The 13,776-nt window shown below is 49.3% G+C and overlaps 1 protein-coding gene across 3 annotated transcripts in view; it reads left to right on the forward strand.

Moving 5' to 3' along the window:
* ESPNL (espin like) overlaps positions 1-13,770 on the forward strand; it is a 40,155-nt gene extending 26,385 nt beyond the window's left edge. For 2 of the 3 annotated variants that reach the window (XM_025209199.1, XM_025209215.1), the window contains exons 6-10: positions 5,368-5,523; positions 7,031-7,124; positions 7,764-7,879; positions 9,875-10,072; positions 11,084-13,770. In XM_025209199.1, coding sequence (XP_025064984.1) covers positions 5,368-5,523; positions 7,031-7,124; positions 7,764-7,879; positions 9,875-10,072; positions 11,084-12,649 — 2,130 coding nt within the window. In that variant the 3' untranslated portion in view covers positions 12,650-13,770. The remainder of the gene's footprint in view (positions 1-5,367; positions 5,524-7,030; positions 7,125-7,763; positions 7,880-9,874; positions 10,073-11,083) is intronic. The other variant, XM_025209204.1, reaches the window with a different exon arrangement.
* The last annotated feature ends 6 nt before the right edge of the window (positions 13,771-13,776 follow it).

The raw sequence follows: 13,776 nt of genomic DNA on the forward strand, positions 1-13,776 counted from the left end.
TGGTGCAGGGGTGCTGGAGCTTGCCTGCCTTTCCCACAGTGGTGGGGTGAGGGTGGGGGTGCTGCTGCTGGATCACATAGCCCCTGAACTGTTGGGGAATCCACTGCTTTCCTCTGTGGTAGTGGCAACCCCCAGGTGGCACCTGCCCACTGGCACCTGGCCTGGGTGGTCCCCAGGGGTGCCACAGCTGCAGAGGGAAGCACTGGGCCCTGCATAGCTCAGGGGCTGTGCGACCCAGGGGCAGCTCAGGCAGGCAGGCTCAACTGAAGAAAAAATAAAAAACCGTCGAGGAGCCTGATCTTTTTTTTTCTCCCAGAGCCTACCTGCCTGCCTGAACTGCATGGGGGCACAAGTGCTTCCCTCCATGGCTGCTGGTGGCGGGGAGCAGTGCTTCTCTCTGCAGTTGTGGCACCCCCCAGGACTGCCTGGGCCAGGTGCCAGTGGGCAGGTGCCGCCTGGGGGAGCTGTTGCCACCCTGGAGAGAAGCACTGGTCCCCCTGCAGCTGTGGAGGGAAGCACTGGGCCCCCGCACAGCTCAGGTACCACTTGGCCTGCCAGCAGCTTGCCCCCCTCCCCCACCCACCACCACCGGAGAGGCAAGTAAGCTCTAACAATTGGGATCCCACCCTTGTGTACATGCCATGGGGATTTAGTTCAGTTTAATTTTCCCTAAATAGAAATAATGGAAATGGTGGGTTTTTAAAAATCCACCATTTCAATTTAGGGAGAACTAAACTGAATTAAACCCCTGTGGTATGTACAAGCACCCCAGATTGGTGCTTCTGGGCCTGCAAGTTCAGCAGTGTCCTTGGAGTCACCTGCCCTTCTCCCTTGTGCAGGGCTCTGAAGTACAAAGGGGGCATGTAGCTCCTACCCTTCTTCAGTTCCTTCTGACTACTGATGGCACAGCAAGTCCAGAGCAATTTGCTCTGTGTGTTTTGTCCTTTGCCTCTTCACAGTCTCTTTTCCTAGGTGCACCTCTAGTGCTGTTGTGTACACTGTCTGGGGGCTGCTCCTTCCTTCTTGCACTGGGCTTCTCTAAGGCTGTGCTTTTGTCATTGTGATCTCCATGGGGCTGGTGTGCTGAGCACGCAGGCCAGGGAAGCACAATTGAATAACATTGCCTCACTTTCTAAAATCTTCCAGCTCTGCAAAGAGCCATTGTGAAGCGGGTGGGGAGCAGTGAGGAGCGTAGTTACAGGAGTGGAGGCAGCCACACAAATCTTTCTAATAATGGCCTCAGGTAAAAGATCTAGCCCCACCCCCTTGGGCTGCTTTGCCATCTGACACTCAGCCATCAAATATTAATGTGATGCTAATTACGACTCCCTGACCTCCCTCCCGAGTGCTACACAAGGCTGGCTCAGGCTGGCTCAGGCTGCCTGAGGGCTGAAGGGCTGGGAGCACCAGCTTCTCCTGGAAGCTGCTTGGGATCAGCAATTATTCCTGTGGAAGCTGGCTGAGTTCTGACCTTCCAAACCACTGGACCTAGCCAGAGCAGCTTGCCCTCTCCTCCCCTGTGGCGGCTGCTTCAGATGGATTCTGGGCAGGACTTGGGGAAGGATGCTGGTATGTGTCATTGTGTGCAACTGTGTTTTAGGCTCTTCACTTGACTTCTCCTTCTTAGGTACTTGTGTATATCATGCCCCCTGTTGGTGGAGTCAGGTGGCACTTCTGCCCCTAGTTTTTGTTTTGCTTGAATGTAAATGTGTCCAGGTCGCCCATGGCCAGGGGAAGAGCCCTGCATGGTTGGGTTTTCCTTTTGTTCCTTTAACTCAACCTGTAGTATTTGCTTTACGTGGGTTGTCCAGGAGCCAGGTGTACCTAGACCTGGAACCCTGAGATCAAGAGATGCGATTCCATCTCTTTGTTATAAAGCACTGCTGAGGATGGATGTGTGTTACTGTCGGGGCTCGTTCTGGCCTCAGAACAGGGGTTATTCCCACACTTCAGAAAGTTGCCTCCTAAATCTTTCTGGTTTGAGCTGGAAAAGACACTCCTTGGCAGAGCATTTCCTAACCCAGCCCCTAACAGGATCCACTTCTCTACTTGCACTAAGTTCAGTGAACTGTAACAAACACTAAGGAAGTAACCAAGCTGCCTTGGGCTTGGTGGGAGCACAGCTCTGGAATTTCTTCTCTATGAGGGCTCAATGTTTCTCTGAAAGAAATGCTTTGACTGAACAAGAAAGCTTTCGGTTCAGTGCAGGAACTGCTGGATGGAGTCCTATGGATGGTGTCACGCAGGAGTTCAAGCAAGATGATCATAGTCCCTTCTGCTCTGAATCTGTTAGTCTAGAAGCTGACATTGTAGTTCTGAATTTTATGGAAGGATTCTCAGTGATTCAGCTGGGACATAACCAAAATGCTCCCAAGGCTGATGAGATGAACTTGAAAACAAAGTGAAAGGGATCAGTTAATTGATCAATCTGAACTCTCTCAAGCCCAGGGTTCAATTCCTGTCTCAGCTAGACATAACCCCAGTGATTTTAGACAAGTCACTTAATCTACCCTGTGACTTGGTTCCCTAGTCCTCAAGCATGGAGAATACTTCCCCAATCACTAATATCACAGGAATATTGGTAAGGATTCACAAGTAATTGTAAAGCACTAAGGTATCACTGTCCAGGGGTCATATAAAATGCACAGATATGAAAACTAGCCACGGATGAAAGTGGCAGTGTCCAGCTCAAGGAAAGGCTGGACTCCTTCAGCTCTTCAAGAATATTCAGATGTGAAGGAAATTCTGCAAGTCTTGATAATTTTAGTCTTTTTCTTAGAGAGCCATAGAGATGAGATTGCTCTCATGGGGTTAACAAGGGCCCGAGGGTTTCAGATCAGAGACCAGCTGGCCCTTTTGCTCAGAGTTGGACTGCAGGTCAAAGGCTTACTTTGCTTTTAGCAAAATGGTCCAGTCACAGAAGTTTTCCTGTGTAACACTGCATTTTTACACCCCTATTTCCAGTGAGGTCTCAGTTCACCATAGCTCTGTCTTCTCAGCTGTGCAGCATTGCAAGAAAGATCTGGCTTTGCACTTCCCACCATGGACACTGGAAATGTGTGACATGCCAGCCTGAAAGGGAGCCTAACAACAGCTTGGGGCTGTTTGTGTGAATCCCAGCAGACTTATACTGTGGGTGATACACCTGCCACATCTATTAGGACTTCATATCCAAGGATTGGGAGAATAATGATTCTCTTTCTGATTATAGGGAGGTAATGCTGGAGCAGGGCGGGTGCTGGTGCCCTGTTCAGAGTAATGCCTCAGAAATGGGCTTGCTGTAATGGTTTGAACATGGTGAGACTTACCTTGAAGAGAGCTCAGGGATGTATTTATTATTCAAGTGCAGCCCTCTGCCTAATGCTACAGGCTTCTTATCAGAGAGGGCATCTGGTTTTGAAATCCCATTGCTACAAAAAGCCCGGGGCACTTACAGACTCAGTGTAGCTCATTAGTTAAATGATGCTAGATGTCTTTGGAAAGTGCTAAAATACACTGACACTGCTCAAGCTTGAAACAGAGGGGTGCAGGGTCAGGGAAGGGGGGAGCAGGGAAGGAGCTATTTTTTGGTCATTTTCTTTAGCGTAACTGTGTTGAGACAACTGAGTGCTGCTTGGTGCTGTTGGGGACACCAGTCCTGCCTTTATACAACCAGGAATCGTTAGATCTGTAAGTCCACTGTGAGGTCCAGTCAGACCACTCTAGGGAGGTGCTGATTTAGTGCAGCTACCAGTCAGACTTGGTATAGGGTAGAGGCATAGGAAAATCATTGAGCATCCAGCACAGAGGGGTGGGGAGTGGCGGAAATGCAGACCACGACAGATGGGGAGGTGGGGCATGTGGATGAAAGGAATGGAAGTCTGACCATTCCCCTCACTACTGCAGCATCAGCTCTGGCAGCAGCAGCCCTGCGGCCTGGCTCCCTGGAAGCTGATCCTGTTGTTCCGTCTGCATCCCCCCACTCCCCTCCCACACACATTTGGGGTTCAAGGCTCTGGCAAACACTCCCAGGGAAGCACTATTCTATTTGCCCCACTTGCCCCTCCCGACCCCCAGGTACATCGCTTGGTGCAGTGCTGTGCTGCCTGTGCCCAGGGAAGGACAGCACATTCCAGTGTCCTGGTATAGCTGCTCCTTTGGAGAACACACAGTGTCACCCTTGAAGCCAAAGGGAAAATTAAGACTGATGAGTCCTGCCTGGCTGGCTAACTGCAGTACCATGCATTACAGAAGGTATTGCTGGTGTCCGGTGGATCATGTTCTGGGGCACTGGTGATATCTGCTCTCCTGAGGCCCTTATTGTTCCACCTGAGCTGAGTCTGTTACAGCAAATGTGAAAGATTCATTGGACCAAGCAAGTTATGACCAGAGTGTGAAACTTCTAGATGTTCATTAAATGGCTGAAAATGAGAACAGACATTTCACCAAATCTCTGTGTTTAGTTTATTCCCTGAACTAAACCCCTAAACATATCCTGCTTGACAACTCTGTGCCAAAAAAACCCCAGGGAACCTATTGCCCCGTAAGTACAGATGGTAGGTGGTTTTGTGTCACTCTGTACTAACAGCCAGTGTGAAGACATTGGGTGGAAACAGATGTTGCCTGATGGCTCATTTGTACTGCCATAAATATTTTCACGGTGGCATGAATGGGAAGCTAACAGATGCTGCTACCTTTGTTGCACCGTGTCAAAGGCAAATTGGTGGCATGACAAAAGGTTTACTGCAGCAAATTTCCATTAGCTCTGTAGTGGGTAAGTGGAACAGCCTGAGCTGCTACTACCCTTCAGCCACCCCAGGCAGGTGATCTTAGGGACTTGAGGGCTCCTCAAGCCCTCAGAGCACTTGTCTACTTTCCCTGCTTACAGAGAGGCATCTCATACCTCTTCATAAGCAGGGAAGTTGGAATTCCCTGCTCAGCCAGCCTCACACCCCAGCCATTGTGGGGAACAGTTCTGGCTGAGTGGGGAAAACGGAGAGATCACATCACTACATGTCCCACACCATCAGGGCTGGGACAAGGGGTGATGTGTATTTCACCCAATGTGGAACAGCTGTTCCACTTCATTCAGTAACATCTGTTTCTAGCATTTATTTTCCCAGTCTGTCTGCATCTTCCTGCAGTGATTCAAGTGCTTCTGCTCTTTTCCTGAAATTTTCTGTGCTTTCTTGGAGCATGGCACATCTCTGGCTGTTGCCTTAATGACACTGGGATTTTAAGCCACTGCTAGAAGCTGTGTGTAATATAAATGAACTTCTCTGCAAATCTCTTGATTTACCATGCATTTTTTCTGCAGTGGATGAGGAGAAGGTCTCGTGCTGTGCTTTACCACAGTTTCCTCTTTCACTGTTGTGTGTGTCCCAACAGTCTGGTCAACAGAGAGATTCTAGCAACCAGGAGGGTCAAAAGGCCAATGTCACAGTAACAAAAAGCCAATGCATGGGTGAGTACCACAGGCTGCATGACCACCTGGACTGCCTTGGGACATCAAGTGATGCCACCACAAGGATGGAGAATGCCAAGGTAACCCAGTGCCCCTGGTGGTGGGTTGGGGTAAGATAGGGCTCTTCTTTCCTTATTTTGGAAAACTTTTGGTATCAACTTTCCTGTTGTTTGTATTGTAACAAAACATTCATCCCCCTGGGGTACAAATTGAGAAGATCATACTGGAATGGTGAGCAGAGTCCTAAATACAGCTAGGTGAACTGCACAAAAAAAGGATTTGCTACCATTTCCTTGAATAACATTATTGGCCTGGATTCTCCTCCCACATATTCCAGTTCTAGATTAGCCTTGCACTAGAGACTTCAGTGGAGTCAACCTGTATTTACATCGGAATAAATGAACAAAGGATCCAGTGCCCTCGATGTTTCTTCTATCATGTTAATTAATATTTCATGAATATTAATATGATGGACAATTTTTTCAGCAAGTTTGTCTGTGGAAAGGGAGAGTGTTGTAAATACTTAGAGAAATGTGTATTTGCACTGGTCGGGGGAATATTTGGTGAACTATTTTGCATGAAAATGCAGCTTGGGGTTGCCTGAAACTATTTACAAATTGGAGTGGAGTTGCTTTTGTCCAGATTATCTCCACCCCCTCCCTCCCACAGAATTTGAAAAAGTCCAAATTAAACATTTTTCACTTGAGATTTCTGAAAGATTTTAAAAGTACCTAAAATTTAACTTTAAATTGAAGCAAAATATTTAACTGGTTCTGGTACTACATTTTTTCATTTCATTGTGGAAATCTACAAAAAACCCAAAATGTATTACAGGTTGCCCCCAAATGAATTCTCCCCCGCCCTCCACCCAATTCTCTGCCTCTAGCTCTTTTTCTCTTTTGGAACTTGAAAATCCAATTATTTGCTCAGCTCTGATGGCAAAAAAATATTTCTGCTGGTATTCCAAAGCTGTCTGTGGGATTGGCAGCTACCAGTCAGGTCACAGGAATGATATCAAGTAACAAAGGACATGCAACACATGTGTTGCTACATCAATAGCATGAAGAGCACGTTACAATAGTAACAACCAGAATGGAGGTCTTGTCAAATAATTTTAAGGTTTAAACATGCTTATTGAAACCATTCAGCACAGTGTTTCAAGTACTGAACCACACTTTGTAAACCTGTTCATAGATCATTTTGGAATAAATAACCAAAGATGGCTGTGACTAGGTCACTCATCTGCTTGTAGCAGGCAATCCAAACTCTCACAGCACAGCAGTCCTCCTGAGGGCCATGAGGAACCTCACATGGCTGGACTCTTAGCTGGTGTTGGTAGTGGTATGAGGATATTTTTAATCTGAGCATGGGCAAGACATTTGTGGGAGACTCAGGATGCCAGATGCCAGCGCATGTTGGCAAGTGGGGAAGCTCATCCTACTGCTGTCTTCGCCAGTGGTGCCAACAGGGGACCACAAAGTCGCACTTGCTGAAACAACAAGAAAAAGAATGAGAGACTCTGTGTTGGATTGGAAGGCACTTTGCATTTTCAGAGTTAAAAACCCTCAACTTTTTCTCTCTCTCTAGACTCAAGCGCCAATGAATTCTCTGCAGCTTGAGGTAAGTGATTCACCACACCCAAAGAAAGAAGGAATTATCCACACACACCCCAGCAATACCAGTGAGTACAGCTCTTGCATTTATACTGAAACAGCTGATGATGCATGTGAGTTTTGGTGCCTTCTGGGTGTTGCACTGGAGTGTATGCAGAAGTACATGCTGTAATTCTTCATTGTTATGGGCTGGTGAATGCTTGCATTCATGAGGACTGTGAAACAGGAAATATTTATGTGCATGTCGACATCTGATCCTTGGATGGTGTAAACTTGCATTGCTCCTTTGATTGTAGCATGGCTGAATGCATGTAGACTTCTCTGGAGCTACATCAGTGGACACCCCCTGGAGATTGCCCCAGTGCATGTGTATGTTCTATTCTTGAACCTTTTACAGGGAAAAGAGAAATGGTTGGAAATGATTTAGTGCTGTTCAAAATGTATTTCCCAGAGAGATATTGGAAGAGGGCCAATGGGGTATTGACTTTCCCTTGAAGGTGAAGAGTATTACCCAGTCTGCATTCTAGACATTTCTTGATTGTACTGTGCTGCTAATACTACACACCCTTCTTGTAAACTATTCCAACCTTGTCTGTGCTCCCAAGCATGCAGCATAAAAAGGGTAATATGGGTAACTGCGCCCACTTCTGTTTCCTTTGCTCTATGCCGGAGTTTCTAACACAAGCCTGTACTCCTCTCCATTCTAGCTGCAAATTCCTTTGACATGGTACTCCCCACTGAATCCAGCAAGCCGCTCACAGCTGAGCTGAAGATCAGCAAGTCCCTGCAGAAGGCCAGGATCACAGCAATGTTCACACATGCTGTATGTCCCTGACTGACTCTTTCAGATCTTTATGCAGCTTCTCCTCTGCTTTCCACTCTGATTTCACAACTCCTCAGTGGTGTTTCCCTACCCTATACCTGTATCTTTCTTCTTGGCCTCCCCTCTGTCAATCAGCATTCCTTCTCCATCAGGATGCTATCTCCCCCTGTGCCTGTGGAAGCTGGTCAGCACCCCTTCCCCACCCCTCTCCACAACAGCCCAGAGCCTACAAGCCATTGCCAACAACACACAGTCCCATGGTACTGGTGGGGACTCGTGCACAACCTCAACCCGTCCCATCCCACACCCACTCCAGACTCAAGCTGGGTGGAGTGGAGTAACTCTGGACTAGCCGGAACCAGGGTAGTCCTGACCCAGCCCACCCTGCGCCTGCTCCGGACTTGCCCACCCGTGCTGAGCAGCAGCAGCAGTAGCAGCAGTGGCCAGACAGAAACTGCTGCTCAGTGCAGGGGGAAAAGCAGCCCCTTCTCCTCACCACTGCTTTTCTTGATGCAGCCACCCAGACCCAGGCTGCCCTGTGGCTCCTCTACGCTGCTGTTGCCACCTCTGTGCCACCCAGTAGGGTAGCAGTGGCAGTGCAAAGGAGCCGTAGGGCAGCCCAGGTGTGGGCTCCAGGTGGCTGCAGCAAGAAGGGCCCTGGCACTTTTCCCTGTGCTGAGCAGCAGTTTCTTCCCAGCTGCTGCCACTGCTGCTGCTGCTACTGCTCAGGATGGATGGGCAGGTCTGGAGCAAGTGCATGGCAGGCTGGGTTGGGCCTGCACACAGGTTCTGGCTGGTCCAGAGCTGCTGCTCTGCCAGGCCAAGTCTGGAGTGGGTGTGGGGTGTGTTGGGTCGGGGCCAGTGGCAGTGGCAGCTGTTGATACCTGGACTTCCTAAAAAGGCAGTCCAGCTGCAGAGTTGCCCCAGCCCTGCTGCATGCCCAGGGGGCAGCAAGACACGCCACGAGTGCAACCAAGGGACCTGCCATGGACCAGACCAGACAAAGTCCCTCTGTGGGCCATATTTGCCCATCCCTGCTCTAGTACATTCACCGCTGCTGCCGTGGCTGGGAGGAGCAGGGCCCAGGCTACAGGGCTGAGGATGGCAAGTATTTGCTCAGACCTCTTGACCCAGAGGTGAGCTGAATGGACTGTATAAATAAGGAGAGTAAATAAAATGGTGATGGATGAGGAGTTTGTCCTTTTGGCAGCATCAGCCATTTTTCATAATATTTCATGCCTTTTCTATCATCTTTTTAATTTGCCTTTATTAAAGACATGATTGAAGACATCACAGCATCATTTGCTGAACACTTTGTTTCCAATTACTGAAAAGATTCTATAATTATTTTTTGTAAGTTTAAATTTCTGGCAAATTTTTAAATAAACAAATTAAAAAAACATGGAAACTGTTGATAGAAATGATAAATGAACCCTCTGAGATTCATAGATTCATAGATATAGGGTCGGAAGGGACCTTGCAGATCTTCTAGTCTGACCCCCTGCCCTGGCAGGAGAGAAAACTGGGCTCAAATGACCCCAACTAGGTAACTGTCAAGCCTCCTCTTAAAGACCCCCAAAGTAGAAGCCAGCACCACTTCCCTTGAAAGTTGGAGATAAAAGCAATGTTGATGTTCTGGAATTGTTTTTTACAGAAATAGTTAATCTATTTTTTTTTACCAAGCTCCCCTTATTGGTTAAACCTCAGTTTATCCCCCAGCTAGATCAAAAGAGCCCCAGGGCTGTCCTACTTATCCAGGATTGCAGTGCACTCGAGCCTTCCTTCCTTCCAGCAGTAGCTACATCCTGTCGCACTCCAACTCATGCTATTGCCTTGCCTGTGTGTGAGGAATACATCGCATGCTCCTGAGGCAGAAGGCAGCAAGAGTCTGATCTACTGTGTTATTACTTTAATCCTTTTCTGTATGTTATGATGAAGTCCTCGTACAACCAATTGTGGTGGTAAAATGGGTGGTGTGAACTCCGGTCCTTGCAGGCTGAGAAGAAGGAGCCAACAGATCCTGCATGGAATAGCTTCACCTTCCCGGTACTGGATGAGCTGCACCCTTTAGATATTGATGCCCTGGTCCCTACCCATGATGAACGAGGCCACCCGATCCCAGAGTGGAAGCGGCAGGTGATGGTGAGGAAGCTGCAGGCTCGGCTGCAGTCTGAAGAGGATGTGGGCAGGAAGGTACAGTGCTGAGATGAATGGTTGCTGGACTGGGGAAACTTTGTCAGCTTCTCCTTGCATGGTCAGTCCCTCTCTGTTCCATCCCACTTCCTTGTAGCTGTTTCATGCTGTCCCTCAGCCCCACGTTCCAAGGTCACATGGTTACTGCATCCCCAATATCCCATCCCTGGTATCCTCACTTCAGGGTATAGGCACACAGGTGCTAGGTGGTGAACTTAGAAGTGGTTCACTACTCCATACCACCTGCCTGTGTGCATGCGCATGGATCCCTCAATGAAAGCAGAAGAAGCTACCATGCATTTACTGTGGGGTAGGAGTTTGTACATAGGCAGTTACTGCAGAAGATCTGGTATGCTGTTAAATTCATGCCTGAACTTAGCTCACAATAGTTTGTTCACGTATCCCCATCCCCTTTTGTCAAAGGGCACCAAGTTCTAAGCATAGGGTCCCAAAGCAGGGGGAGTGTGGGCTTTGTCTCTGAATGAACAAAACTTGTTTAGGGGGCTACACAAGGACTAGGTGCTTGGACAGTGAATATTGATAAAGGGCTTGGCATCCCTTTGAGCAGTATTGGTTGGAGGCCATGTTGCCCACAAGACTGTCAGACGTTGCAGCTACAGGAGCTAAAGCTGAGGTTGACACTATAGGGGTGTTGCCCACAATGTGTACTTTATTGTTGCCCATGGGGCCAAAAAGGTGGGAGATAGCTGCCTTATAGTGCTTAGTTGCACAGATGTCATTAGCCCATGGGGGTTGTGGTTGTGGCTACATACAATAGCGTGAAGGACACAGGTGGGTCCTTTAGTTACCACAACGTCTCTACCTACCAGTCTTGGGATATGTGGGAATATTCATCCTATTGCTGGGCTGTCACTGCCTTAGGGGTCCTGAGGTGTCTCTTTGGGGTGCTGAGGTGGGAGGGAAGGTACCATGAAGCCCTGGTGGTGTCTGACTCTAACTGATTAAGTGAATGGTCCTCTGAGATCTCTTGCTTCTGTCTCTTGCGTGCAGAGCACTGAGGATGGCTCAGCAGAGCTGAGGGATTGGAGGTACTCTCACACTCACAATGCTATCCTGGGCCCCTATGGAGAGCTGCTGACTGAGGATGACGTGCTTTACCTGGAGAGGCAAATTGAGAACCTGCAGCTGAGAAAGAAGTGCCAGGAATATGAGAGTGAGCTGGGGCGCTTAGCAGAGGAGCTGCAGACCATCCTGCCTGCCCCCATTGTCAACATCACCATCAACAGCCAGCTCCTGCAGCAGGGGCCAGAGCGGGGTGACCAGACCCTGCCGGTCTGGTGCAGTCGCATCTCTGGTGTAGTGAAGAGCATGTCTTTGCTGCTGGCCAACGTAAATGATGGCAAGAGGAAGGAAGGAGAGAGGCCAGCCCCAAAAACACAGTCAAAGCCCAGTGAGGTGAGGGGCCCTGCAGGAGGCACTGCAGAGAGAGAGATCCTGGAGTGTGGTGTCTCTGTTAGGGACTTGAGGGGTAACTTTGAGAAGCAGGCTTTCCCAGGACAAAAAATGCCTTTGGAGCTCCAAGGTGGGAAGGGGACACCCAGGGAATGCTCTGGAGGATACCTAGGTCCTTCCCAAAAGCCCTGGAGCACAAGTAAGAGCCAGAGAAAACCTGTGTGTGAAGACCACGAGTGTGGTGATGTGGAGATTGCCAGTGACTCGGGGATCAGCTGTGAAGAGGCTTCCTCAGATGCAAGCGGGTCTCCTGTCCCAGCCACAGAGGCAGTCAGTCTCAGAAAAGAACGGATAGTCATGCTCTTCCTGAGCCACTGGAAGAAATCTGCTTACATGCCTTCCCTGAAAACCATGGCCAGGAAAACTCTGGAGGCTCAAAGGGGCAGGAGGAAGGGAGGGGAGGAGGCTTCTGGGAAAGCCAGAGAAGAGCGGGTTCCCGTGGAGAAGCCCGTGGTGGAAATGAGCAAACTGAGCCATTTAATTCAGCAGAGGAACACTATCAAGAACCTGATCTGCAACTGGAAGGACCTCATCTCTCATGTCCCATCGCGGCAGATCCAGCGCCTGAACCGCCGGCACATCACCTATTCTCCCGAGCAGTTCCTGCCCCATGTCAATGGGGCCCCTGTTGACTATGACAGCCTAACCCTTGATCTTTTCATGCTTGGCTACTTCCATATCCTGGAGCTGGACCTTTCCCCTGATGAGCGCAGGGCGAGGCACCTCCTCTGCTTTGAAGTCTTCGACCACTTGGGCAGACACAGCTGGGAGACCGTGCGTGCCTTCCACAAGGCAGTGGTTGATGAGGTAACTGCAGGAAGGCGGGGGTGGAAAGACAGCTTGGAGGATGTGAAGATTCATTTTTTTGGCCACGCAAAGGATCCAAAAAGGGAGATGGAACCAAGCAGAGCCTCAGCAGATACCACACTAAAGCCAATATCCAGAGTCAAGGTCCAAAGTGCTGCTCTCGAGCAGGGACAGCATGTTCCAGGCAACTGCACGGAACTTGGTAGCTTCAACAATGAAGAAATCTGCAGATACATTGACCGGAGCTTCACCTTCTGGAAGGAAAAGGAAGCTGAGATCTTCAGCTTCGAGGACTGAAGTCTGGAGCCATGGTGGAATGGTAGCCCCTGGTATGACATGAATGAGAGTCAGGAAGCTGAGTTGTTTTGGGGGACACTGCTGGCTCTGTGGCAGCATGTTTGATTCCCCAGCTACTGCTACAAGCAAGTGTGGAAGGACTCGGGGGAAATTCATTCCACTGCAGCTTGGTGGAGCAGAGAGATTGACCTATAAGGAGATCCTCAAAGGCACAAATGGCACCTGGGCACCCAGCCCCTAGTGCCTGTAAATAGGGTACAGGTGTCAAGCTGTCCCTTGTGCTCCTGATATCTCCTCCTGGCCTCACATCACCTTCTCCCTATTTTCACCCTTTAAAGTGTTTTTTGAGCAAGCTGCTGTGTCCTCAGGACAACAGATTGTTGGTGCTCTCTTCCCCTCCCCAACCTTGCCCAGCCCTTCTCATGAGCATATACAGAAAAAAACCCCCAGGGTCTGGCTTAAAGATACTGAAGGACCCTTGAGGATTCATGCTAGTGATGCCAGCCAAGGATATGACCAGCAGTAGGAGGTGCAGAACTGCCACGGGCACCCCAGGAACTTCAGGACTATGTCCACATGGTGAACTTGCTGTCCCTAGTGATGGCCATTTCACATCTGCTGCACTGCTGGCAGGACACCTCCTGAAGGGAAGCAGTGACAGAGCTGGTTATCTGGTCCCTAAGCTATTTAGCTCATCTGTGATGCTGCAGCTCTGTTGCTTCCAGTTTGGAAGGCAGCCTGTCCATAGCAGCACTGCCAAGGTTTAGCCCACTACATTGGCATAGCTCAGGACTCTTCTTCAGGGTAGGTGGCTTGCAGGGTGAGTGCTCTGAACAAACCACCTTGGTCATCTCCTGGCCAATCCACAGACAGACCATGAATAAGCATCTGAGCAAAAGAACAAGGTGATGAAAGCCCCCAGGAGAGGAACACTGGGTATTAAAGCTGAGCAGTGCACTGGGATCAGGCAAGTCCCAGTTTAGTCGGGGGATGGGGTGGGGTGAGGAGCACTACATGTTCTTCGGGGCTTTGGGGGCAGGAATCCCTTGGGTTATGTCTGAGGTGTCCTTGGAGCGTCTGTGTTGGGCTCCAGAGGGAACTGCATCTCCTTGTAGCAACTAGAAAGA

The sequence above is a fragment of the Alligator sinensis genome, unplaced genomic scaffold, assembly GCF_000455745.1.
Source record: "Alligator sinensis unplaced genomic scaffold, ASM45574v1 scaffold237_1, whole genome shotgun sequence".
NCBI classification, from domain to species: Eukaryota; Metazoa; Chordata; order Crocodylia; family Alligatoridae; genus Alligator; species Alligator sinensis.